This window comes from Bombina bombina, chromosome 3 (assembly GCF_027579735.1).
Source record: "Bombina bombina isolate aBomBom1 chromosome 3, aBomBom1.pri, whole genome shotgun sequence".
Lineage (NCBI taxonomy): Eukaryota > Metazoa > Chordata > Amphibia > Anura > Bombinatoridae > Bombina > Bombina bombina.
In genome coordinates, this window is record NC_069501.1 from 827,082,651 (window position 1) to 827,109,185 (window position 26,535).

Below are 26,535 nucleotides of genomic sequence, written 5' to 3' on the forward strand. Positions count from 1 at the left end.
CTAACCACGGGGGGACCCACCCTCTTCTCATTACGTAATATGTCCTTATTGCGCATGCGTTCGTCTTTGGTGCCTATAATTGACAATGTAAAATTGTCACAGGAGCGCGCAGTGCCTATACGTAAACAGCGGGTGGGACCGCTGTTTACGTAATTTGGTTGAAAATGAGGAAGCAATGAGTGGGAGGAGCGGGTAAGCGAATGAGCGAGATGCAAGATATAAAATAAACAATAAAATACACTTTTTATTATAAATTTATTGCGGCGGTACACTTAATATCAGTAATGACTACAAAACTAGATAACACAAAAGGTAAAAATTGACATTCACTTTAACTTGTGTTACAATGTTGAGTAATTGTGTTACAATGTTGAGTAACCATTTGTATTGTCATAAATCATAATTATTTACAGCACGTAAATTAAAGGATACAACAAATACTGTTAATTTTTTATCACGTGTTTCCTGTGGATATAGGTAATAGATGATGGCCGAGAAGTTGTAGGTGAAAAGGGAGAACCTGGTCCACCTGGATATCCTGGTAGCAAAGGAGATAAGGGTGATAAAGGTAAATTTGTATGTAAGATATATATTGAAGTGACTCAACATGCAGTTTCAATTTACAAAGGCAACATAGCATATAAGCAGGTAGACAATCGTAACTATATTGTTTAGGCTGGTACCAATAAAAGTGTACAAAAGTGATTAGACTTGAATTACATGCTGTATGCTGGTATCCAAATGATACAAATTACGTTTCATTTTTTAATTAGTGTATAATTACTACCAGTGTAATCTTACATATAAAAAGGCTACTATATAACGTTAGAAATATGTTATTTTCTGCTGCACAACAATATGCCTTTGCTATAATTTCTAAAAAGGAGAGGTGGTGAATGTTTTTTTTATACAATAGTAGTATTGTAATGTTATTAAATATATATTTATTTTAAGAATATGTAAAATTATTAAGATTTTTTTTTTTAAGGTTTTCAAGGTGTACCTGGAAATCAAGGACCTCCAGGTAAAATATATATATCCCCTGCTGAAGCAATATATATATATATATATATATATATATATATATATATATATATATATATATATAGAGAGAGAGAGAGAGAGAGAGAACACAAAACTCTTAACAATCTAGTTTGAAAGAAGATCAATCTGAATTTTGTGATGCTGAATCATTAATAAAACAGGGAATGCCCATTTAAAATCAAATCATATTCAGTACATAAATCAACAATCTGGGCATTTTCATAATTTTATCTGTGTCACAACCTGAATGCAATAATATTCATATTAAAAAATTAGAATTTGTGCAGCTCTTTCAATTTGAGCTTACTGTGCTAAAACAGTATGTATGAAACGCATTATAATTTGATGACAGTTGCCTACTTCATCTAACTCTAAGGGGAGGGAATATATATGTACACATTTTACAGCATGCTTATTATTCAGTTCTCTTTGAAGAAATAGTAAATTATTCAATAGTGCCTTCAATACTGGTGAGGGTTCATTTAATTTAGATTACATACATACATCCTTAATATTCCCAATATGGGCAATTCTACAACTAATCCTTACATCATAATATTTAAAATGTACTTTTAAAGTTTCCATATTTATTTATTTATTTATGTATTTATTTATTTATTTATTTATGTATTTATTTATTTATGTATTCACTTATAATCGTTATTGTATTCATGACCTATTTAGCTCTTTTTTTTACGTTTATAAATTTTCTTTACCTTCACTGTTTCTGCTCAGTCAAATTTAAGATTTAAATATTTTTCTTAAAATTACTATTAACAAATAAAAAATTGCATATTATTCTTATTTTACTATGATCTGGCTAGGGTTTTCAGTTCCTGGACCTACCGGGGCACCTGGCTTTCCTGGTGAAAGGGGAGAAAAGGGTGAGGCAGGGATACCGGGGTTGCCTCTTCAGGGACCAAATGGTAGAAATGGATTTCCTGGTCCCCCTGGACCTCCTGGTCCTCCAGGGATAATAGGTAAGAAAATACTCAACTGTTTTTCTTTTTTACATTTATTTTATTATTATTATTATTATTATTATTATGACTGAATTTCTCAGGTCTATGAAAAAAAGGATACAGAGATTTCAGGAGTTGCCAAGTATTCCCTTGTGCATATAGAATTAGCTGAACCCCACTGACAATAGCAGAAATCACTATCTTAGATTACTAAATTTGAATTTGTTATCTATTTATAAGTTTAAAAAAACAAACTTCTAATCTATTTTGGCATCAAGCTTCCTTTACTTACAATTATGTTTGATTTTATTGAAAATCAAATGGTCATTAATTTTAAAATATATTTTCCATGTTTATTTTTTTTAGCAAATTATGGCTTAGATTATGAGTGGCATGAATTTTTTTTTTTGATCGAGCGCTAACTGTGCGCAAATTAAAAAAAATAGTGTTTGTTAAATTAGCATGCATATTACAAGTATTTAGCAGATTAGCACATAAGCGAAAGACTAAGGTACGCTAACTTCAGGACTTCGGATATCCCAACTGCACTAACTCCCCCTAGCCATAGACTTCTAAGGGGCACGCTTAAAAAAACGTTTTTAGTTACCGCTTGTGTACTAACCCGACACTCCACTAGATCAACTGTGCTAAAGCCGAAGGTGCATTATGAATACTTTAAATTTCTATGTTCTTCACATAGAATATTTTTTTAGAATATATGTTTATATATATATATTTAGAATTAAAAATAGCAATAGGGAGAGAAACTATACTTTTCAAAAACACCTAGTAAATAGTTTTTATAAATTTGAAAAAACTAACAGAATTTTATACCTAGCGAGCGTTTAGCTGAACATAGGCCTGGTGCAGACCCCAAAATAAATTATATAGATTCAGTATATTTTTATAGAAGAAAAATATATATACATAGCAGAGCTGTATGAGAATACTATGTGTAAATTGTAGTAGTATATTGCTTAGAGTCTCTAAGTCACTAATAAGGCATTAAACACTGCTGGTCGAAACTGACATTATCAAGTCTTTTCATCAGGACTTTGCATAATAAGATTGATATATCTTTCAGTGTTCTCAGTCACTATTTGTTGACATTATCCGCTAACCTTTGTATCTATGTATCTCTGTTATTTTGTGGCTCATATTATGTCCTACGGTAATCTGTATACACATACATACTGTGGTCTATTTATCCACTTCAGTGGGGCCCCACATGTGCTATGACAATTGCATGCTAGCTTTGTTTCTATAAGGAATAAATATCATGGCTTTTTGAGTTAACCGAGGTGTGTCAGATGTTTTTTGTGTCTGGATACTAATGTTTCAGCCATTAATCTGCATATCAGATCAATTAGGAGTATTTTGTGCTGAGTGCTGTATTCCCCTTCTTTACACATAGTATTCTCATACAGCTCTGCTATGTATATATATTTTTCTTCTATAAAAATATACTGAATTTATATATATATATATATATATATATATATATATATATATATATAAAATAATTTTTTGTAATATATGGAAGTGAAGAAATTTCTGGTAGATTACGAGTTTTGCGCTAAACAGGGTGCGAAACTAACATCAAAAAAGTTTTCGTTAGTTCACTCTCCATAGCGCTGCCATTACGAGTTACTGAAAAGCCTCCTTGTGCGTGCGATATGGTGGCGTTAAGCTCCATACCGCACAAAATCCAAGGGCTGATTTGATGTGCTCGTGCACACTTTCCCCCATAGACATCAATAAGGAGAGACCTGAAGTGCGGAATGAAAAATCTCCGTAACGCAACCCTATTGATGTCTATGGGGAAACCTAACATCCTAACATAAACCCCAAGTCTAAACACCCCTAATCCGCCGCTCCCAACATCACGACAACTAAATAAAGTTTTTAACCCCTAATCTGCCGCCCCCGACATCACCGACACAAATAAAAGTTATTAACCCCTAATCCGCCGCTCCCGACATCGCTGCCACTATAATAAAGTTATTAACCCCTATTCCGCCGCTCCCCGACTTCGCCGCCACTATAATAAAGTTATTAACCCCTATTCCTCTGTTCCCCGACATTGCCGACACTATAATAAAGCTATTAACCCCTAATCCGCCACTCCCCGACATCGCCACCACTATAATAAAGTTATTAACCCCTAAACCTCCGGACTCCCACATCGCCGCCACTATATAAACCTATTAACCCCTAAACTTACAGGCCCCCCACATCGCCGCCAATAAATAAACCTATAAACCCCTAAATCGCCAGTCCCCCCCACATTGCAAAACACTAAATTAAACTATTAACCCCTAAACCTAACACCCCTAACTTTAAATTAAAATTACAATAACTATCTTAAAATAAATAAAAACGTACCTGGAAAAATAACAAAACTTAAGTTTAAACAGTAATTTAGCCTAACATAACTATTCTAATAAAATAAAAAAACTACCAATTAAAAACATCTAAATTACAAATGTAAAAAAACCTAACACTAATAAAAAAATCAAAAAATCTAAAATTACAAAAAATAATAAACACTAAATTATAAAAAATAAAAAACACTAAGATTACAAAAAATAATAAATTAAATGATCAAAAATAAAAACAATGACCCCTAATCTAATAGTTCTAAAAAATAAAAAAGCCCCCACAAAATAAAAACACCCCCTAGCCTACAATAAACTTCCAACAGCTCTTTTACCTGTAAAAAAATACAAAGTCCCCCCAACAATAAAACCTAACTCTAAAAAAACCTAAGTTACCCATTGACCCTAAAGGGGCATTTGTATGGGCATTACCCTTAAAAGGGCATTCAGCTCTTCTTCATTGTCCTTAAAATGGCATTCAGCTCTTTTAAAAAAGGCCAAAGCCCTAATCTAAAAAAAAAAAACCACCCAAAAAACTGAAAAAAAACCCCAAACCTACGGCCTAGAAGATTGCCAAGACCCTGAAACTGAGCTGCAGCACGGTGGGCAAGACCATACAGTGGTTTTACAGGACAGTTTCCACTCAGAATAGGCCTTGCCATGGTGGACCAAATAAGTTGAGTGCACGTGCTCAGCGTCATATCCAGAGGTTGTCTTTGGGAAACAGATGTATGAGTGCTGCGAGCATTGCTGCAGAGGTTGAAGGGGTGGGGGGTCAGCCTGTCAGTGCTCAGACCATATGCTGCACACTGCATCAAATTGGTCTGCATGGCTGTCATCCCAGAAGGAAGCCTCTTCTAAAGATGATGCACAAGAAAGCCCGCAAACAGTTTGCTGAAGACAAGCAGACTAAGGACATGGATTACTGGAACCATGTCCTGTGGTCTGATGAGACCAAGATAAACTTATTTGGTTCAGATGGTGTCAAGTGTGTGTGGCGGCAAGCAGGTGAGGAGTACAAAGACAAGTGTGTCTTGCCTACAGTCAAGCATGGTTGTGGGAGTGTCATGGTCTAGGCCTGCATGAGTGCTGCCGGCACTGGGGAGCTACAGTTCATTGAGAGAACCATGAATGCCAACATGTACTGTGACATACTGAAGCAGAGTATGATCCCCTCCCTTCGGAGACTGGGCCGCAGGGCAGTATTCCAACATGATAATGACCCCAAATACATCTCCTAGACGACCACTGCCTTGCTAAAGAAGCTGAGGGTAAAGGTGATGGACTGGCCAAGCATGTCTCCAATCCTAAACCCTATTGAGCATCTGTGGGGCATCCTCAAATGGAAGGTGGGGTAGCGCAAGGTCTCTAACATCCACCAGCTCTGTGATGTCGTCATGGAGGAGTGGAAGAGGACTCACAACCTGTGGAGCTCTGATGCACTCCATGCAAAAGAGGGTTAAGGCAGTGCTGGAAAATAATGGCGGCCACACACAATATTGACTTTGGGCCCAATTTGGACATTTCCACTTAGGAGTGTACTCACTTTTGTTGCCAACAGTTTAGACATTAATGGCTGTGTGTTCAATTATTTTGACGGGACAGCAAATTTACACTTTTATACAGACTGTATACTCACTACTTTACACTGTAGAAAAGTGTCATTTATTCAGTGTTGTCACATACAAAGATATAATAAAATATTTACAAAAATGTGAGGGGTGTACTTTTGTGAGATACTGTTTATATATACATATATAGATATATATATATATACACACATTGGAATAGTTTCAAGTCAAACCTTTTTATCAATATGAAAAGTATATTTTTTTATTAAAAAGTGTATATATGAGTGTAATATTTACCTATAACTTTCAATTTGTAAAATTGTAATATAAGAGCTATTTAGCACGGTTGTGATATCCATTGAAAGTATAGGTTGCAGTAGAGTGATGTCAGCCACGCTAACCCTTCTCTGGTAAATGGGATCTACCATGAACTTGTAATATCACATTGCTTGCTAATGTTACCAAGGTCTAGCGATATTGCTTATTGCATCCATCGCTTTTATTAGCGTGCCACTTGTAATCTAGCCCTATGTGGGTAAATGATATTGTAACTATGTTAACCATAACCATATCCATATAATTATGTACTTTTTGTTTAGAATAGTATATACTACCCTGAATATTAGAAAATGTGTAGTATATGCATATTAGTTTCTATTAATCTTACATGAAATAAAAAGAATATCTCCAATGTTATGATTTATTTTGTATTCTTTTCTCTCCAATCAACTTTAATGGAGAACAGAGAAGAGGTATATATAGAGTTTTTGTGATGACCTAGGCGCATGCATTCCAACCCCTTGGACCCACCCATTTAATTCTTTTTTTTGTTATATTTGATTCTGACAACTTAAAATGATTAGCTCTGTCCTGCCAAAGATACAAAGAGCAGGGATGAACCTATTTTTTCAGCCACATACAAACTAGTGATTAAATGTTCTGTGAGATATTTGTACTACAATATGTAGCAAAGTGTTTAATCTTTATGTCAGCCACATATAGAGCAGAGATAATATACTACATTTTTTATATGTGCCTCATAAATTTGTTTAGACCTTTCAACAATTCCCTTTAAAAAAATAAAATGCATTTACCCCATTAGTCTCGCTCATAATCTCTGATGTTTGGTACAAGGTTCCTCCAGAATTCCCCTTGTTGATCAAGTTTTCCTGGTAGTCTTGTGGAGGAAGGCATCCAAATAAATTCTAATGCTGCCCTCCATTTTTAGTTATGTGGAGGTAAACAACAATGGGCATTACATATGAATTATGAGTTTGTCACTTGTGGTATAATTTACTTTGCCAAACTCAAAGGCAATAGGCATTTGCTAGCTGTAGAACAATATTGGGTGTGCTCATGCTCTAACCTGTGTTTCTAATTTCCAGGGCACATTATCAGGTTCTATTTTCAGGATTACCTTGAGTCATAGCAGGTTAATAACCATGGCTACTCATCCGTTTATTGTATCTATGTTGTGGTTCAGTAATCCTTAAAATCAGGCATGTTCGTGTACACTAAGGACTGGAAACATAGCTCTAGACCACCAAGTAGTCTTAATCTGCAAGGAGGCACTTATTAGAAAGGGGCACATGTGCACCATGTTTCCCCTTACTACATTGCAAGAATACAAGAATTTGAAAGCCAGCATGCCCCTAATATGTTGCTTAACATTTGCTGCTCCTTTCATTTCTGCCACTTCTCTGGGCATGAGCCATGTCAGACTATAACAATAAGCCCTAATAGAATCTTTAACTGGAATCAATCTATAGCTGATTGTCCCTAGATCAGTAGAAATATTTAATACATCAAATGATCAGATGCATTTTTCCCCCACAATTGGTTTGGTTTTTTAATTTAATTTTGTTAACTTTTATCTCTCACTTTATTTTGTATCTCATAACATTTATAGCGAAAAATATATGTTTGTTTTTTATATAGCATGATAATAATCCTGTATAGTTATTTATGGACTTTTATTTCTAGAGGCATTTTCTGCCTTCCTCAATTGAGGGGTGATTTATCTCTTTTTTCCCTTACAATTATAGACACAAGTTTGGAATGTGTACCTGGACAGCCTGGAGATCCTGGATCCCCTGGAAATGCAGGACAGCCTGGATATCAAGGAGAAGAAGGACAGAAAGGTGAGTTATTTAAAACAACAACAACAACAACAAATACCACTCATTATGGAAGTCATGAGTCTTGGAAAATATATACATTTCATATTGGACAGAATTCTGATTATATTTTTACAGTGTAAAATCTTTTATGGTTTTTGAAAGCTTCAAAATGTAATAATGTGTATGACTAAAAAATGGATCACACACAGTCAGCTCCATTACAACAGTATAATGCTAATTCATATTAAATTATGAAAGAGAAAACAAATATATTTGAATAATTTTAGTAGTACATGTATTTATTCAATCTGGGAAAAAAGAAATGGTAATTAAAAAAGTAAATTCAGGGTGCTGAGGCTTTTGTTTAGGCATGCGTATATCATCAATTGAATTTAAAGGGACAGTCTAGTCAAAATTAAACTTTCATTATTCAGATAGGACTTGTAATTTTAATCAACTTTCCATTGTACTTTTATCACCAAATTTGCTTTGTTCCCTTGGTATTGTCAGTATATGGATGGCTATAATACAATATATTTAATAATTATTCTTTAAAAACAACCCCCAAATAAAATGCATATACAAAACAATAAAATTAATGTAAATTCCTAAATTCTTTATATTAGTTACAATTTATAGACACATTGAATTATATTTATAGGAAACCAGATATGAATCAAACCATACCAGCGTAAACTGTTATAATATTCTTTACAAAGCAAACCAAATTGTAACTTTATAATTAACCTTATTCACAATTGAATTGCATTAAATACCACAATGAAATACCAGAATCTTCTGTTATTAACCAATAACTCTAGTTCAATGCTCAATATGGATTACACACTTACTATGATTACTTAATAACTACCAGGGATATAATCACAATAACCAGTTTATGTACAGTTCTGAAAGAGTTCACTATAATAACTAACTTTTAAATCTGGAGCATAAAACCCTGTCTAATAAATAAATTATTTAGCAATAATGACTAGTTAAGACTATACAGGACTATGAAACACAAGCTTAAAATACTGAGTGCGCCTTTAAATCTACTAACTGCAATTTGACTGTAACAATAATGAATGTATTTGCTTTAAAATATCAAATTATATACTTAACAAATTCTTATACTTTACCAGATCATCAATTTGAGAATTCAGTTAATATCCAAATATGTGTATCGTCATATTCTTAGAGGAATTATGCACATTTGTGAGAGAATTAATCTTGATAGTCTCTTATCCACAAAGAGTGTCCCAACGTATTTGTCTTACAGAAAACTGTGTTCGCACACTGGTTTCTCTTATAAGCAAAATGGCAGCAAAGCAAGATTGCAACAGTTACCAACCAAATTTTTTCACCAAGATTTCCTTTCTCTCTGTGACAGGAGCTTTTTGTCTGAGACAAGGCTCCTCCTCATCTCTTAATCATTTGATAGATTTGGGTATGCCCTTTTGTCTGATTGGCTACTGGGAAATTTCATTTTCAACAGCCAAATGCCTTTTGGCTATAATGCCGGATTTAGGCCATCGGGGGCAGCAGACAGAGTCAACAGTTTCATTCAAATATTGCTACAGTTAAATTATCCAATCTTATAAAATGTCTATCAAATACACTATTTCTTAATATTAATAAACCTGTCTGGTCATATTTTAATATACATGGATTATATTTAGTCATTTTTCCTGATTATTTTGATATGAAACATCAGTGTTATTTCTAATATCATATTATTATTATCTTGAAATCCATTTAAAATTGCATGTGATTATTTCCTTATATTTATATAAAAACAAAGCATATTACACACACAGTACACCTCTTTCTGATTGCGTAAAACACATTACACGATTTATGGAACGACCACACGTGTATTTGTTAAGTGCCTGAAAAAAATAAAAAGAATAGGTTACTAACATTGGACATTTTAAATTGACTGTATTGCTATTTATTAACTCAGCATATGTATCCCAATTTGTCCTTTAGATGTCTGGAAGACAGAAAAAAATATATAAATATGTTACATATTTTAAAGTGGGACTATTACAATTGCCATTCAATTCTCTACAATCTGAATTGCATTATAGACATGTAATACAATCTAAGGCATATATTTAATGTTTGAGATTTAAACATAAATTGTGATTAAAAAATGAGTTCAGATGTCCTATGTGTATTTAGATCTCCGCAGGGATAATTTATCATGTAGGTGGTAAAAACTACAATTGTTTGAGCATCTTTGTATATTCAAACATTCCCACAGACAGACCGTCTATTCCCCACAGGGGCCTGTGAGTTCATTATCCATCTTGGGCAGGAAGCCCATATATGGGCATACACTTCTGGGGCTCCATCATGCTAATATTTACTTTGAAGTAACTGTCTGATCTAAGATTTGCAATACACAACCATATAGATGACCATCTTTTTGAATTAATTTGTCTTTCTTTGAAATGACTGCCTGAATTTAACCAGACCAAATGTCTTCCCTTTGTTCTCACCTGGATGCATTGTAATTTTGCATATTGAGTGGGGGAGGATTGAATTGCATATATCAAGCTAACAAAACAAAAATGATGTCAAAAGTTAAAAAAATATTAAAATAAAAATAAAAACACTAATTTCAAATGAAATACGTTAGCTGGTATTTTGATGTCATAATGTGTAATCCAGGGTTGATTAATTGGTAAATAATTTGTTTTACTGAGCAACAAAGTGAGTGTTGTTTTTATTTAGTTTTTTTTTAGTTCAATGTTTTTTTTTGAGTAAATAGTTAATGTTGTGCTATTATGATATTAAAAACATAGGCTACAGTTTAATGTACCCTTTAGGATAAAAGGTTTGCACTCTATATGTCTTACTTGTGGGTTATTTTTCAAAGGAAGTTGGATATAAAAATGGACATTAAAGGGACAGTCTACCATAGAATTGTTGTTGTTTTAAAAGATAGATAATCCCTTTATTACCCATTCCCCAGTTTTGCATAACCAACACAGTTATATTAATATACTTTTTACCTCAGTGATTACCTTGTATCTAAGAACCTTCTTCCAGCCCCCTGATCACATGACTGTGACTGTTTATTATCTATTGTCTTAAATTTAGCATTGTGTTGTGCTAGATCTTAAATAACCCCCTGTGCCTGAACACAGTGTTATCTATATAGCCCACGTGTACTTTCTGTCTCTTTGTGTTGAAAAGAGATTTAAAAAGCATGTGATAAGAGGCAGCCCTCAAAGGCTTATAAATTAGCATATGAGCCTACCTATGTTTAGTTTAAACTAAGAGAAAAAAACAAATTTGATGATAAAAGTAAATTGGAAAGTTGATTAAAATTAAAAGTCCTATCTGAATAATGAAAGTTTAATTTATACTAGACTGTCCCTTTAAGTACATGTTTTCCATGTTGTTCTGTAGAGGTTTATTCCATTAGATAATTTGTCTTAGATCATCTTATCTAAAGTGTATGAAAAAAATATTTTGTTTAAATATGTTTCAGGTGACAAAGGAGAAGGTTGTTTAACATGTGATGGCCTTCAACCTGGCTTTCCTGGACCACCTGGACCACAAGGGCCCCATGGAAATCAAGGTGACTACCTTTTATATGTCTAAGCGTACAAAACTCCTGCAGAAATATTTTTGTAATACCTTCTAAAAATGTTTTTTTTTAATCTTTATTAATTACACTCACTACAGAGGATAAAAATGAAACAATTGAATGTACTGAGTTAAACCACCACAACAATAAAGAAAAACCTCTCAAAACCGCTATTAACTTTAATCACCAGCACAGACTTTATGCTTCCTGGCTAACCACTGCCTAATTCCACCAACTGCGGTTAAACCCTCCTTTTCTCATAGTGGCTCTATTACGTTGAATTATATATGATCTAGCCATATATGTGTAGCTTGGCATGAATGTAATACGTCTAAATGTGTATTTTATTGCTGTCATTTTTATCTTTACCATTATCATCTATTCCTTGGTATCTTTGATTTATTAGAACATCAATTAAGCATTCCATGGCATACTTTTAATATGAAAAATACTATGTACCAAAAGGAAAAGAAAATAAAGAAAAAGTATCAAAACCAAGGGAATTACAGTTGACAAGAATTTCTAGATAGGTTGACAAAACCTTGTCTGTTCTAGGTAAAAAAAATAATAATATCAGGAAACCAGAAGAATGATGAAGAGGTTGAGTGTGGGTAAAAGCATGTAACTATAATTAAACTATGCCCCACATGACTAGTACCTCCCACAATTTAATAAACAATCTTAAAATATGAATTTCAAAATCAGAAAAGTACTCTGTTTAGCTCATGTACTGTCTGTTAATTTTGTCCTAACACTAACGTAGCACCACAAACATTTAAACATATTGTGTACTGTTAAGAAGGAACTCAAAATGCATATATGTAAGCATTCATAGCATAAAGAATAAGGGTATTTTTATATTAAAATATGCCTATTGTTCCCAATATGAATATGCATTTATTTTGTGTTATGGACCCAGATAGCTTCTTATATAGCTAAACGTCTGATCATTCAATAGCCTATAAGCATCATTTCTCCTTCAGAAAACAACATGTTAATAACATGACAAAGCGATATTTATAAATTACATTATTTAATTAATTACAAAAGCTATTTACAAATGTAATTTTTTTTGTTTATCTAAAATTAACAACACATTAATAATGAAGTAGGTATAAGTGAAATGTCATTTTTGCCAATACTGCATGTATGTAATTTGACATAAATACTGTCAATTGTTCTGCTAAGGTCCTCCAGGCTTACAAGGAATCAAGGGAGATAGGGGCGTAGCAGGCTTTGATGGACTACCTGGTGTTCCTGTAAGTAGTACATTGGTTATTATCTTAAAATTGTATGAAAAAATAGCTAACATTTACAGCAAGATAATGTTTTAAGAAAATCTTGACAATATTCAAGTTCTTTCTCCTAATCCTTCTTAAAAGCTTGGTGTTTCCCCTTTTCCACACACACATTCAAACAATTTTGCTGGAGGAGGGGGGTATCAACGGCACTACTGGCCAAGTGTGGCTTAAATCCTTTGGATTCCCTACTAACCCCTTATCGCCCTTAATGTATGTGGGAATTATTCCCTTAGAAATATTTTGGACTAGAACAGGTGCTATGTAGTTTTCAACATATGAAACTTTAGGTAGAGAGATACTCTAACTCAACAGACTACATATATAGCACTCATAAGGGTTAATGTAGGGTACATCTATAAGTTGTACAAAAGACTCTATTCCTTAAGGCAAATCAGAGTTACTGATAGTCTAGTGAGCTTGCGTGTTCAACGTTAAAACATAACTTTTATTGTGTCAAAATTTAATATAAAATACTGGAAATTAATTTAAAAACACTCTCAGATGCTGGAGGATCAGTAATTAACCTGTTCACGTTAGATAAATTCTAGTAAAGTAGGTCATATATTGTGCTGGTTGACTACTTTAGTGTAGTTGTATCAAGTTATTTTAAGCTGATACAGACTCGTAGCAAGAAGTCTTATTGGATAATTGTGTATATATATATAAAAAAAAAGAAAAGAAGAAAGATACTCTGTACTCTTAACTAGTAGTAATATTGATGAAGTATCAATTTATATATTATATTATACACAAATGTCACTGTATGTTACAGATTGACCATATATCAGTGCAGCTCTAACATTCTGGTTCAGCCCAATACTGTCTGCTTGTAGGTAGCATACTCTGTATATTGTAGTAGGGTAATGAGAGTACAGTGTACCCTGTTAAAAAGATTAATACTATTGTAGCTGGGGGATTAACCTCCTGTGTTGATCTTTGAATACCAATTTGGTACTCCACATGAGGGGGAGGCCGCCACTTCTTTCTATTCTGTAGTGTATTCTTTATATTACCCACACTTGTTTGAATGGCTTCTGTGTTTATACATGGAATGTTCAGTGTTGTGATTCACATACATTAGTTGTAAGCTCTTAACATTCTGTTATAACCCGTAAGTTGGGTGTGCTAAAATAGCTTCATAGGTTTATTATAGGCTCATATGTTTGGCATAACACTTGTATACTATGAATTGAAGCAGTGCTAAAATTACTTAATAGATTTGTTATAGGCTCGTGTGTTTGGCGCAACACTTGTATACCATGTATTAAAACAATGCCCACTCAAATAAGTCTAACTTCAACACACTTGTTACAAGTTCATATGTTTGGCGCAACACTTGTATATCATATATTGGATCAGTGCCCACTAAACTAAGACAGAATTCAGCACACTTGTTATAGCCTATTAAAATATCCTTACCTGAAGTGAGAATGAAGAATCTTCTTTCCTCAGACTATTTATGGCCATCAGCAACATATTCAGTCAATTATATTCCTCTTGTTGGTTCTTTGTCTCATAATATTATTATCACTATCATTTATTATTTATAAAGCACCAACATATTACACAGTGCTTTAACAGTTATGGAGTACAATAAACAGAAGACATTTACATAAGTCATAAGGGTAGAGGACCCTGCCCTTGAGTCACTGTAATCTGTAAACCATCTTTACATAAAATGAACAACATGTCAGGTGGACTCATGAACTTACATTCTAAAGTAAGTACATGGGGAAGTTGAGGGAGAGGGAAACATAAATAGTAGAGGCATCTGTGACAAAACCAATCTTGCCACTGTACATTGGAGGGCCTGTTATGGAACATTCTTTGGGCTGGAGGTACATGGGCTTAAGGATACCCAGAGACTGCATGGAAATATGGAATTTTATATGCTGGACACCCCATGTACTTTCATACCTCTGTCTTATGTCTATGTCACCCTGTATCCATAAATACAGGATGGGTACAGGGTGTGAGTGCCCCTTGTGGGAGCAATTGTGACTCTATAAGCAAAGTGGGCATAAAAGACTTTATAGCTAATAAGAACTGTTCCTATATTCTATGTATGTTTAAGATCTGATTGTGTCTCAGGAGTCTGTCTGGGTAAACTGATTGTGTCCTTGTGTGATTATGTTAACTAGACTGCCCAACATCAGATTGTCTGAGTACTTAATATGTTAATCTGTTTTACCTGTGAATAGACAACTCTTAGAGGTTTGATGCATTGTTCATATGTTTGCTTTACTGTTTAACCAATGCCCTCTGTAACCTGAAGCCAGGGTTATATTCAACCCCCCCATCTGGGGTCAAAACCTGTATAAATACTAGGCATTCAGCCTTTAATAAATATATTCTGTTTAAACCTGAAAACTGGCTGGTTTGTGAATTGCTGATTCCCTATGCAGGACGTTGTTCCCTGGTATTAACCCTTGGTACACTGTTGGTACCGTAACATTGGTGGCAGCGACGGAATGAACCTTATCGCCCAGAAGAGCAACTACACAAGCCAGTAACCTCAGGAAGAGGGGGATTATTACAATACTGACTAAGATGGAAAAGAGAAAAGTAAATTTTGCAGCTTTTAAAAACTTCCTGGAAACAGAAGGAGAGATTGATGGGTACCTTGCGGATTTTGAGAGGCAATGTGCACTACACAAGGTACCCGCAGAGGACTGGGTCACGATATTATCTGGAAAATTATCCGGCCGGGCCAGAGAGGCTTTTCGGGCCATTCCAGATGAGGAAGTCAGGGATTATAATACTGTAAAAGAGGCTCTGCTCTCCAGGTATGCGGTTACACCGGAGGCATACCGGAGACGGTTCAGAGACACTGTTAAATTAGCTGGAGATTCCTACCTTGAGTGGGCATGTAAGGTGCACCGCACAGCAGCTCACTGGATAGCGGGGTGCCAAGCCATATCTGGGGAAGAGGTGCTGCAGCTATTCCTGTTGGAACATTGCTTCGACAAATTACCCGCAGGAGTTCGAGAGTGGGTTCGGGACCGTAAACCCTCCACCCTGCAGGAAGCGGCTCGCTTGGCAGATGAGTATACGGATGCCCGCAAACTGGACATTGCTACCACTAAGCCCCCTGCTAGAGTGGAGTACAGACCCCCAGTCACCCCAGCAGCTGCCAGTTACCAAACCCCGGCGCACCGCTATACCACACGGCCTCCGGCCACGAACTACCCTCAGAGAGCCCTGTTCAATTCGCAGGGCTACTCACAACCTATTCGGTGCTTTAGATGTAAGCAACTAGGGCACAAAAGACCAGAGTGTCCCCTAAACGCAGCGAACCAAGCGCAGTCCTGGAGAAGACCCGCCGGCGGAATCCCACGTAATCCTCAGCCTGCGGCCCGCTACGTAGAGGCGCAAGAATGCTGGAGCATCCTACATGAGGCAGACCTTGTGCAAGCTGCCCACCGGAATAACCGGCAACTGGTTAAAGTGAATGGGAAGAAGGTCAGTGGTCTACGGGATACTGGTGCTACCATGTCCTTGCTTCAAAAGAACTTGGTGTCTGAGAAACAGTACACTGGAGACACTGTGGCTGTGAGGGTAGCAGGGGGCGATGTGTTCAGCCTACCTGTTGCCAGGGTACATTTGGATTGGGGAGTGGGCGCTAGACCTGTGAATGTGGGGGTCAAGAAGGACTTACCTGCTGATGTTCTTCTTGGAAATGACTTGGCCCCCCTTGTTTCTGCCTACGCTCCTATGGGTCCCGCTGATGTTAACTCTGTGACTACCCGTGCCCAGATCCGTGCAGCAGAGACTGACCCACCTGCTGCTAAGCCCCAGGACGCTGAGCTCAGTAAATCTCTATCCGCTATTGATATGTGGAGGTCCCGTTACAATGCGCTGATGAAGGAGAAGAGGAGTGCAGAGGAAAAAGCACGTTTAGAACAGGAATCTCTGCTAGACAAGCTGCACCGACAGACTGCAGAAAACACCAGCTTGAGAGTGGGACATGAAACATTAAAGACAAACTTAGCGACACTTGAGGAGAAGCTGACGCTGGCTCATAGTGAGGTGCAGCAACTCAAGGGAACCCTATGTCAGTATGAAGGGATTGTGGATACCTATAAAGAGCAGGTACAGAAAACTCGTAAAGAAGCTGATGGGATTTTGAAGGACTGTTTGGCCCTGGTCTGGGCACTGAGGAATTTGAACCCTTGTTTGTATGGACAGGAATTCTCTCTCATAACGGGAATACAGATGGATTGTCCCAGCAAACTGACATGCCTACCAGGCGCTCTGGTGGTATATGGCACAGTATATACCCTGGACAGCCGAGCATGACAAACCAGAGGGAGAGGAGTTTGATGGTCCTGTCCCCCAGCAGCAGAGGAATATACAGGGAATTGGGAGCCCAGACTCCATTCCCCAGCGGCAGGCTGCGTTACAAGGGGTAGGGACAGTTGGTCCTGTCCCCCAGCAACACGGCTGTTTAGCCAAAGGGGAGACGATTGGTCTCCCCCTCCAGCAGCACAGCTATGTATCCAAAGGGGAGACAGTCGGTCTCCCCCTCCAGCAACCAGGCTCCCACCAGGCTACTTCCATGGTAGTGCTGGCACCCGGGCAGAGTACAGCTGGTCTCTGCCCACCTCGCAACCCACCAATTCAGTGTACCAGTCCCCCACACAGCTGTGGTGAGGCACCTGGACATGGACAAGTTTTCCCCGTACTCAGGTGTAGTAACCATTTATTGTGGGTGGGCTGTACTACTAATTGTGTTTTATGGGTGGGTTGCTGGACTAACCAGGGCACTGACCGGCAGGAGGTCAGATACCCTGTTAGTCTGTTTGGAAAAGGGGAGAGATGTGACAAAACCAATCTTGCCACTGTACATTGGAGGGCCTGTTATGGAACATTCTTTGGGCTGGAGGTACATGGGCTTAAGGATACCCAGAGACTGCATGGAAATATGGAATTTTATATGCTGGACACCCCATGTACTTTCATACCTCTGTCTTATGTCTATGTCACCCTGTATCCATAAATACAGGATGGGTACAGGGTGTGAGTGCCCCTTGTGGGAGCAATTGTGACTCTATAAGCAAAGTGGGCATAAAAGACTTTATAGCTAATAAGAACTGTTCCTATATTCTATGTATGTTTAAGATCTGATTGTGTCTCAGGAGTCTGTCTGGGTAAACTGATTGTGTCCTTGTGTGATTATGTTAACTAGACTGCCCAACATCAGATTGTCTGAGTACTTAATATGTTAATCTGTTTTACCTGTGAATAGACAACTCTTAGAGGTTTGATGCATTGTTCATATGTTTGCTTTACTGTTTAACCAATGCCCTCTGTAACCTGAAGCCAGGGTTATATTCAACCCCCCCATCTGGGGTCAAAACCTGTATAAATACTAGGCATTCAGCCTTTAATAAATATATTCTGTTTAAACCTGAAAACTGGCTGGTTTGTGAATTGCTGATTCCCTATGCAGGACGTTGTTCCCTGGTATTAACCCTTGGTACACTGTTGGTACCGTAACATTTTACTTAATATGTTAATCTGTTTTACCTGTGAATAGACAACTCTTAGAGGTTTGATGCATTGTTCATATGTTTGCTTTACTGTTTAACCAATGCCCTCTGTAACCTGAAGCCAGGGTTATATTCAACCCCCCCATCTGGGGTCAAAACCTGTATAAATACTAGGCATTCAGCCTTTAATAAATATATTCTGTTTAAACCTGAAAACTGGCTGGTTTGTGAATTGCTGATTCCCTATGCAGGACGTTGTTCCCTGGTATTAACCCTTGGTACACTGTTGGTACCGTAACAGCATCTTACCATAAGTTGTACACATCCTTAAACAGATATGTTTTTAAGGAGCACTCTAAGTTTTTGAGACTACAGGATAGTCTGACTAAGCAATGCAAGGAGTTCCATATGATAAGTGCAGTCCTAGAAAAGTCTTGCCGACAAGAGTGCGAAGAAGTAATGAAAGTTGAGAGAGTCATGGGCAGAGTGGAACAGGCAAGTTGAGGAGTATTTGCGGACAAGGGAAGAAATATTGGAGGGTGCTGTGTTGGTTAAGGCTTTGTATCTTAGGGTTAAAATGTTGAATTTTATTCTTGAGGTTAAGGGAAGTCAGTAGAGGTGTTGGCAAAGATGGACAGCAGATGTGGAGCAATGCTTAAGGAAAATGAGCCTGACAGAGGCATTCATGATGGATTGCAGTTGGGACAGGTGGTAGCTTGGGAGACAGGAGAAGACAGAATTGCATCAGTCAAGGTGAAAAATGATAAGGGAGTGGATAAGAATCTTAGTTGTGTCTTGAGTGAGCAAGTGACACATTTTAAATTTTTTAAGGTGGAAGTAGCAGGAGTGAGCTAACAACTTAATGTGGGGAGCAAAAGAAAGTTTTGAGTCAAGTGTAACCCTAAGACTGCAGGCCTGAGGGGTTGAGGTGATGACATAGTTATCCACAGTAAGTGAGATATAGGGAATGGTGACATTGGTAGAGGGAGGAAATAGGAGTACAGTTTTAGAGAGATTCAGCTTTAGGTAGTGAGAAGCCATCCAGGATGAGATATTAGATAGGCAGCTGGTGACACATCAGCAGGGAAGAGGAAATATCTGGTGTGGAAAGGTAGATTTGAGGATCATTAGCATAAAGATGGTACTGAAACCCACAGGACTTGCTTAAAGATCCTAGATATGATGTGTAGATTGAGAAAACAAAGGGAACTAAAACTGAGTCATGAGGTACCCTAACAGAGAGGGGTAGAGGGGAGGATGAAGAGCCAGAGAAGGATACACTTAAGGTATGGTTAGAAAGGTAAGAATAGAATCACAGTAGAGCTGTGTCACAAATACCAATGGATTGAAGGGTCTTGAGCAGCAATGGATGGTCAACGGTGTCAAAGGCTGCAGAGGGATTTAAAAGGAATTACATGGAGTAGTGACCTTTAGACTTGGCAGTAAGAAGTTAATTTGTCACCTTTGAGATGGCAGTTTCGGTAGAGTGTTTGGTGCAAAAGCCAGATTTCAAAGGTTCGAGAAGATGGTTAGATGAGAGAAAGTGTGATAACTGTTTATACACTGTCCGCTCAAGAAGTTTAGAGGTAACATAGTAACATAGTAGATGAGGTTGAAAAAAGACCGAAGTCCATCGAGTTCAACCTATACTAATCTAATATACTAACAAAAAAGCTCCAGTTGAGATTAAATTTATCCAACTAAAAGGTGACCCATTTAACAGAAATGTATCCCAACAATTTGTATATGTATCTAGTGTATTGGCATTCACTACCTCCTTTGGTAATGAGTTCCACAATTGCATTGCTCTCACAGTGAAAAAATGTTTCCGTTGCAAGAGATTAAATCTCATTTCCTCCAACATTGAATTGTGACCTCTTGTTACAAACTATTTTCTTGGGATAAACAGAGCTTCTTCCATCTCTGTATATGGGCCTTGAATATATTTATATAAAGTAGTCATGTCACCTCTCAAGAGCTTTTTTTCTAGAGAAAACAGACCCAGTTTGGCTAACCTCTCCTCATAGATTAAATTCTCCATTCCCCTTATTATCTTTGTGGCCCTTCTCTGAACTTTTTCTAGTTCTGCAATATTTTTTTTTTGTGATCGGTCCCCAGAACTGAACTCCATACTCAAGGTGAGGTCTTACCAGGGATTTATATAGTGACAGAATTATACTTTCCCCCCTTGAATCAATGCTTCTTTTAATACATGATAGTATCTTATTAGCCTCTGAAGCTGCTGCCCTGCATTGTGCACCCATCTTTAGCTTGTTATCTATTACTACTCCCAAATCCCTTTCCTCCTCTGTTTGTTTGTTTTTTTACTTCCAAAATGTAGAACCTTGCATTTTGCCTTATTAAATCTCATTTTCCATTTACCTGCCCATACTTCTAATTTTTGCAGATCCCTTTGCAATGAAAGTTCATCCTGCTCTGACCTAATGACCTTACTTAACTTAGTATCATCTGCAAAAATAGAGATGTCGCTATTTAATCCTTGCTCCAAGTCATTAATAAAAATATTAAAAAGAACAGGTCCAAGTACTAAGCCCTGGGGTACTCCACTGATTACCTTTGTCCAATTTTAGTATGATCCATTCACTATTACTCATTGCTCCCTATGTTGTATCCAGTTATTTATCCATAAGCTAATATTTTTTTTTTTTTTTAAAGTAATATTTTATTGAGGTCGAAAGTTTGAAAGTAACAAGATAATGATCGAACATTCAATGAGAAATTGACAATACACATAATCATGGTACATGTAATAGTACGTGAAAGTATATAGCTTAAAAATAATAAACAACAGACGGCCATTCCCAGTCCCTTAATGTTGTGCATTAATCTCTCATGTGGCACTGTGTCAACTGATTACCCTTTATCTATATTTTACTTACTTCCTCGTAGAATCAAATTAGATTAGTTTGACATGATCTATTTCTCATAAAACCATGCTGATTTAAACTCATAATCTTGTTTACACGAATATGCTCATCAATATAATCCCTTACAACTCCTTCAAATATCTTCCCTATTATTGATGTCAGACTAAATAGCTTCCTGGATCATCCCTGCTTTCGTTTTTGAAGAGTGGCACCACATCAGCTTTACGCCAATCCTGGGGTACTAATTAAAAAAATAAGAGTAGAGGTTTGTCTATAAAAGTGCTAAATTCCCGTAACACCCTTGGGTTTATTCCATCTGGGCCTGGAGTTTTATTTACCTTAATATTATCCAGTTTTTTCCTGATATCCTCTAGACATAACCCAGTTAATGGTATGGGCTGGCATGCTCTAGTTTGTTCCAAAGTATTCTCCATTGGTTACACTCTTGTGTATACTGAAGAAAAGAACTGGTTTAGTACCTCAGCCTTCTCCCTGTCACAATTAATCATTCTACCTTCCACACATTTGTATGTACCTATATTGTCCTTAGATTTTTTGCTTTTTATTTACTTAAAGAACCTTTTATGGTTAGACTTTGCAATTTATATTTAGTTTTCAAATTTGGCTAATTTGATTGATTTTTTGCATGCTTTGTTACATTCCTTATAAAGCTGGTATGTTGAGTTTGTATTATTTTCTTTGAATAATTTAAATGCCATACATTTTTTCCTACTTTCTCTTAACACATTTTTATTTAGCCACATTGGCTTGTTTTTTTTAATTTTTACAACCATATAGTATTTGTTGATATGTGTATTTATTTAACAAAGTTTTAAATGTTATCCATTTATCCTCCATAATTTTATTAGAGAAAACATTGTGAGGGGAAGAAGAGAGATTTGGTGATAGTTGCAAGGGTATGCTCGATTGAGTGACAGTTTTTTAAGAATAGGTGTAATTAGAGCATGTTTAAGGGATGATGGAAATGTACCAGATTTAAGGGAGAGGTTGAATATGTGTGTGAGGATGGGTGTAAGAGTAGGGGAAAGAGAAGGAAGCAGTTGTGAGGAAATAGGATCAAGGGGACAGGTAGTAAGATGGGAAGATGAAAGCACAGCAGAATCCTGCTCCTCTCTAACAGGAGTGAATGCACTTGGTTTTTGGGTAGGCTGAGTATGAAAGTTTGCAGTGATTTGTGAGTAAAGTATATTGTTGTTGTGGTAGATTATATCATGTCAGATGGAGTCAGTTTTAGTTTTGAAATGTATTGAAAAATAATTGGTAGTTGGGGGAGAGGGAGGGCACAGGAGGTTATTAAATTTGGAGAAAAGATGCTTAGTATTGTAAGACATAGACGAAATGATAGTTGCAAAGTCGTTTTGCTTGGAGAGGTTCTGGAAAAAAAATACAAAAACCCATGAAAGGCAATGCCAGCAAAATACTATTTATCTTTGCTAAATTGCAAGCAAGTATTTTAAATAGCAGTGGTAGGGCTTTTAAAGTTTATAAATATTTCAGATATAAATAAATCTTCAAGTTTTTTATGACAAATTTATTACCTTCTTTTTTAAATTTGAGAAATATATTCTGGATATATTACCTTAGCACACCTGGAAGCAGTGTATTTTAATATTAATTCAATAATGTATTACTCTCCAGGGACCAGAAGGTACTCCAGGACTTAGAGGGAACCCTGGAGCAAAAGGAGAACCTGGAGAAGTCTTTTTTGAACCAAGGCTGAAAGGTGAAAAAGGAAATGCTGGTTTACCAGGACAACCAGGAAACCCTGGGAGAGATGGAATACCAGGGAACAATGGACAACCAGGTCCATCAGGACCAAAAGGTGTATCGGTAAGTTAGATGTCTACCATTATGCAGAAATGTTACAACGTTTAAAGGGCTTTCTAATCTTGAGTGGCCATGCGGAAAAGCATGGGATTGTTGAGAAAATACCTAATAAAAGAAGCAGTATCCCATGAAATATTGACCTCTAAGCATAATGCTTTAAAGGAAGAAAGGTCTCACACACATTTCTCTCTCTTTCTCTCTTTCTTTCTCTTTTTTAAACGCTAGTTTAAATTATATCAGGCTATGACAAAAACTAAAACTTTATAAACAGTAAAAAAAGGTATCTCTTAAATATTAAAGGGTCATGAAAGGCAACATTAAACTTTCATAGTTCAGAGAAAACATACAGTTTAAAGAGACTTTTCAATTGAATTCTATTATAAAATCTACTTTATCTTAGTATCCATTTTTGAAAAGCATACCTAAATATCCTTAAAGCAGCAATGGACTACTGAGAGCTAGCTGCTGATTGGTGGCTCTTGTCATTAGCTCACTAGATATGATTTGCTAGATCCCAGTAGTGCCTTGCTGCTCTGGAGCTAAATTTAAATATAGATTTAACATCTTTGCAGGGGTTAAACACATATTTATACACAAGCAACGTTAAAATAATAAAATGCTCTAACACATTAGTGGCTTTTCTTTTTTGAACTACTCTATCTCTTTAAAAGTACTTATTAATACTCTACAAAGACAAATCCAAATCAAACTCTCCAGGATATAAAGCTTTAGTGACAAAAACAAGAGAAGGGGGCACCCCATAGTATGTTATATAAGACAAGCAGAAAAACTGCCATCTTTTATCTCCAAGAAAGCCTAAACATATAATAATGGTACAATTTTCTGGTAATTGTGCAATAGCATGGGCTCCTTGTTATTATATGTTTAGGGCCTGATTTATAATAAGGCAGAGTAGGCATGTGCCTACAGGTGTCCTCCATAGATGGCCGCTGGCAGTGAAATAACAATATTGCTCATGCGCAGCAACCACTTTTGTTAAGGTTGCAGTGAGTATTAGGCATGCACAGCATCCAGCTTCCCTCTCGCATGCACAATTCTTTCGGTTGCCTCAACCAAGATGGTTGATGCACACACAAAGTGCTGTTATTTAATTGCCAGTGGCCATCTTAGTTAAGTTTGCTGGCACAATGGTGAGTGGGGAGTGCGGTGGGAGCTTCAGATTTTGGTGCCTCCAGCTACCTGGGCTGTAAAGTTCTGTTTATATATAAGCATTATATTAATGTTGCATTCCACATTTTATTTTTGCTAGAAAATGTATAAAAATATAATTTTCCTGCCATTATATGTTCAGCTTTTTTGTTTGCTGACTATAGGAGAGGCTTGTCATTATATGTTTAGGTATTTTATTTGCAAGTGAGTTAATTTCTGAAATATACACTTTATTTGCAATCCTTATATGAATTCTTGTATGTTTCCAGTTTATACATGGGTTTTAATTTTCTTTCGGCCTTGATTACAAGTCACTTGCTACTAATTAATTGTGACATGCTACTTTGTGTTTTGCCTTGTGCATTCACCCTTCAAATTCTACTAGAAAATAATAATTTTAAATTGTTATAAAAAAACTATGTATGTATGTGTTTGATATACAATGAACATATTCAAGTGTGTTGTTATAAATTTAGGGAACATTTGGTGCTAAAGGTGACCGGGGCTTACCTGGAGACAGCGGATTTCCAGGATTACGTGGGGAAAGAGGTCTACCTGGACCACCTGGCTTAGGACCTGCTGGACAACCTGGGGATAGAGGAGAACCAGGTGTACCTGGTTTTGTAGGGTCTCCTGGTAATCCAGGTAAATATATTAATTTGCTCCTCTTAACTTTTGTTTATATTTCTTGTGTATTATTATTACCGGTCACTCATTTTTTGGTTGTTTTTAAACCTTTGTGGTTACACATAGTAAATGCATAATTTGGCACTTTGAGAAATTACATTTTAGACTCATGTATTGGTACAATAGCCTAGTTTTTAAAAACCTTAGCATTTGATCCACCCCTTGGTTAAAATTTGAATTATTTGCAACAAGGCATGGCATTTCTTGTTGACCACTATCAGCATCACTGATGAACCTGTTTAACAAAACATGCACAAAAGCTGATACCTGAAGCACATTAGTAATGACTCCAGCCTGATGTTTGAATACACCAATACTGTTAATATGAGATTTGTGTGTAATTAATAAATTCCTAATTTTGATTAATTTTGAAATCAGCAAACTCCACATTATAATTATAATTTAAGTATTGTATACATTTGATATTTTTTTATTTTTTATATTTTTATTTTTAAATATATTTGATTTTCTATATTTTCTAAAGTTTCCTTTACATACATATAATATTGTAATAGGTTATAAACAAGCAAATGACATACCAGTTTTAGAGGCAAATGTATGTCCATTATATATATATATATATATATATATATATATATATATATATATATATATATATATATATATATATATATATGTAACCCCATTGCTAAGATTTGTTCTGTAATTATAGCTTCTTTATTAAGCACACATGATCTGGTTTATTAACATGTGAACTGAGTATGCATCAGATCAAAGAGCCATGCAAACAGCCAAAAATACTACACTAAAATACAATTATAGTGGGGTTTTCACTCTGTTGTGGAAAGGATTTGAATTTTAAAATGCCATTAAAACCAATGTAATGCACTTCATAAGGACATTGGTACTGATTGACATTAAGCCCTTTATTAACCTTGATAGCAGCATCCTTTAATGTAGTTCTCTCATATACACAAAAAAAAAAAAAGATTTACCTAGAATGTTTAGGTGATGGAAAATGATCTAAAAGTAGATCTGGAAGGGGGCGGAGCCAACTTCTGCAATGGCAAGACGATATTTAGAGGAGCTCCAGAGCTCAATTTGGAACTTTTAGTTAATATCTTGATCTATCTATCCCCTACAAGGTACAACTTACATCTCAATAACGGGGCTACCTATTCAAGGTTTGAGAGGACCGTGAGAGCGGAGTGTCATATTGTTAGCCTAATCTAAATCTAACTGAACAGCCACGCGGTAGTCTGCTACTTCAATGTGGATGCCTTCCCACGAGCTTGACCTGCAAACTTTTAAACCCCAGAGAGATCTGCTTGGGTGAATAGACGCTTGCTCATCAGGAGAAGCTTCAAAATCCATTGAACAGCATGGACAAGGCGCTCTCAGCTATTCTATCAATAATTAAACCTGGTGAAAGTCGCCACTTGGATTGCCGATGGAGATAAATACTCCCCCTTCAAATATGGACCTAACGGCTTATATTCTTGCCAAACTTGG

The 26,535-nt window shown here is 36.3% G+C and overlaps 1 protein-coding gene across 1 annotated transcript in view; it reads left to right on the plus strand.

The window, feature by feature from the left end:
• Positions 1 to 26,535, plus strand: part of COL4A1 (collagen type IV alpha 1 chain) — a 364,281-nt gene that overhangs the window by 232,959 nt on the left and 104,787 nt on the right. Inside the window, exons 19-26 of the mRNA XM_053707784.1 lie at positions 478 to 568; positions 989 to 1,024; positions 1,869 to 2,024; positions 8,001 to 8,096; positions 11,578 to 11,667; positions 12,865 to 12,935; positions 23,017 to 23,208; positions 24,852 to 25,020. Coding sequence (XP_053563759.1) covers positions 478 to 568; positions 989 to 1,024; positions 1,869 to 2,024; positions 8,001 to 8,096; positions 11,578 to 11,667; positions 12,865 to 12,935; positions 23,017 to 23,208; positions 24,852 to 25,020 — 901 coding nt within the window. The remainder of the gene's footprint in view (positions 1 to 477; positions 569 to 988; positions 1,025 to 1,868; positions 2,025 to 8,000; positions 8,097 to 11,577; positions 11,668 to 12,864; positions 12,936 to 23,016; positions 23,209 to 24,851; positions 25,021 to 26,535) is intronic.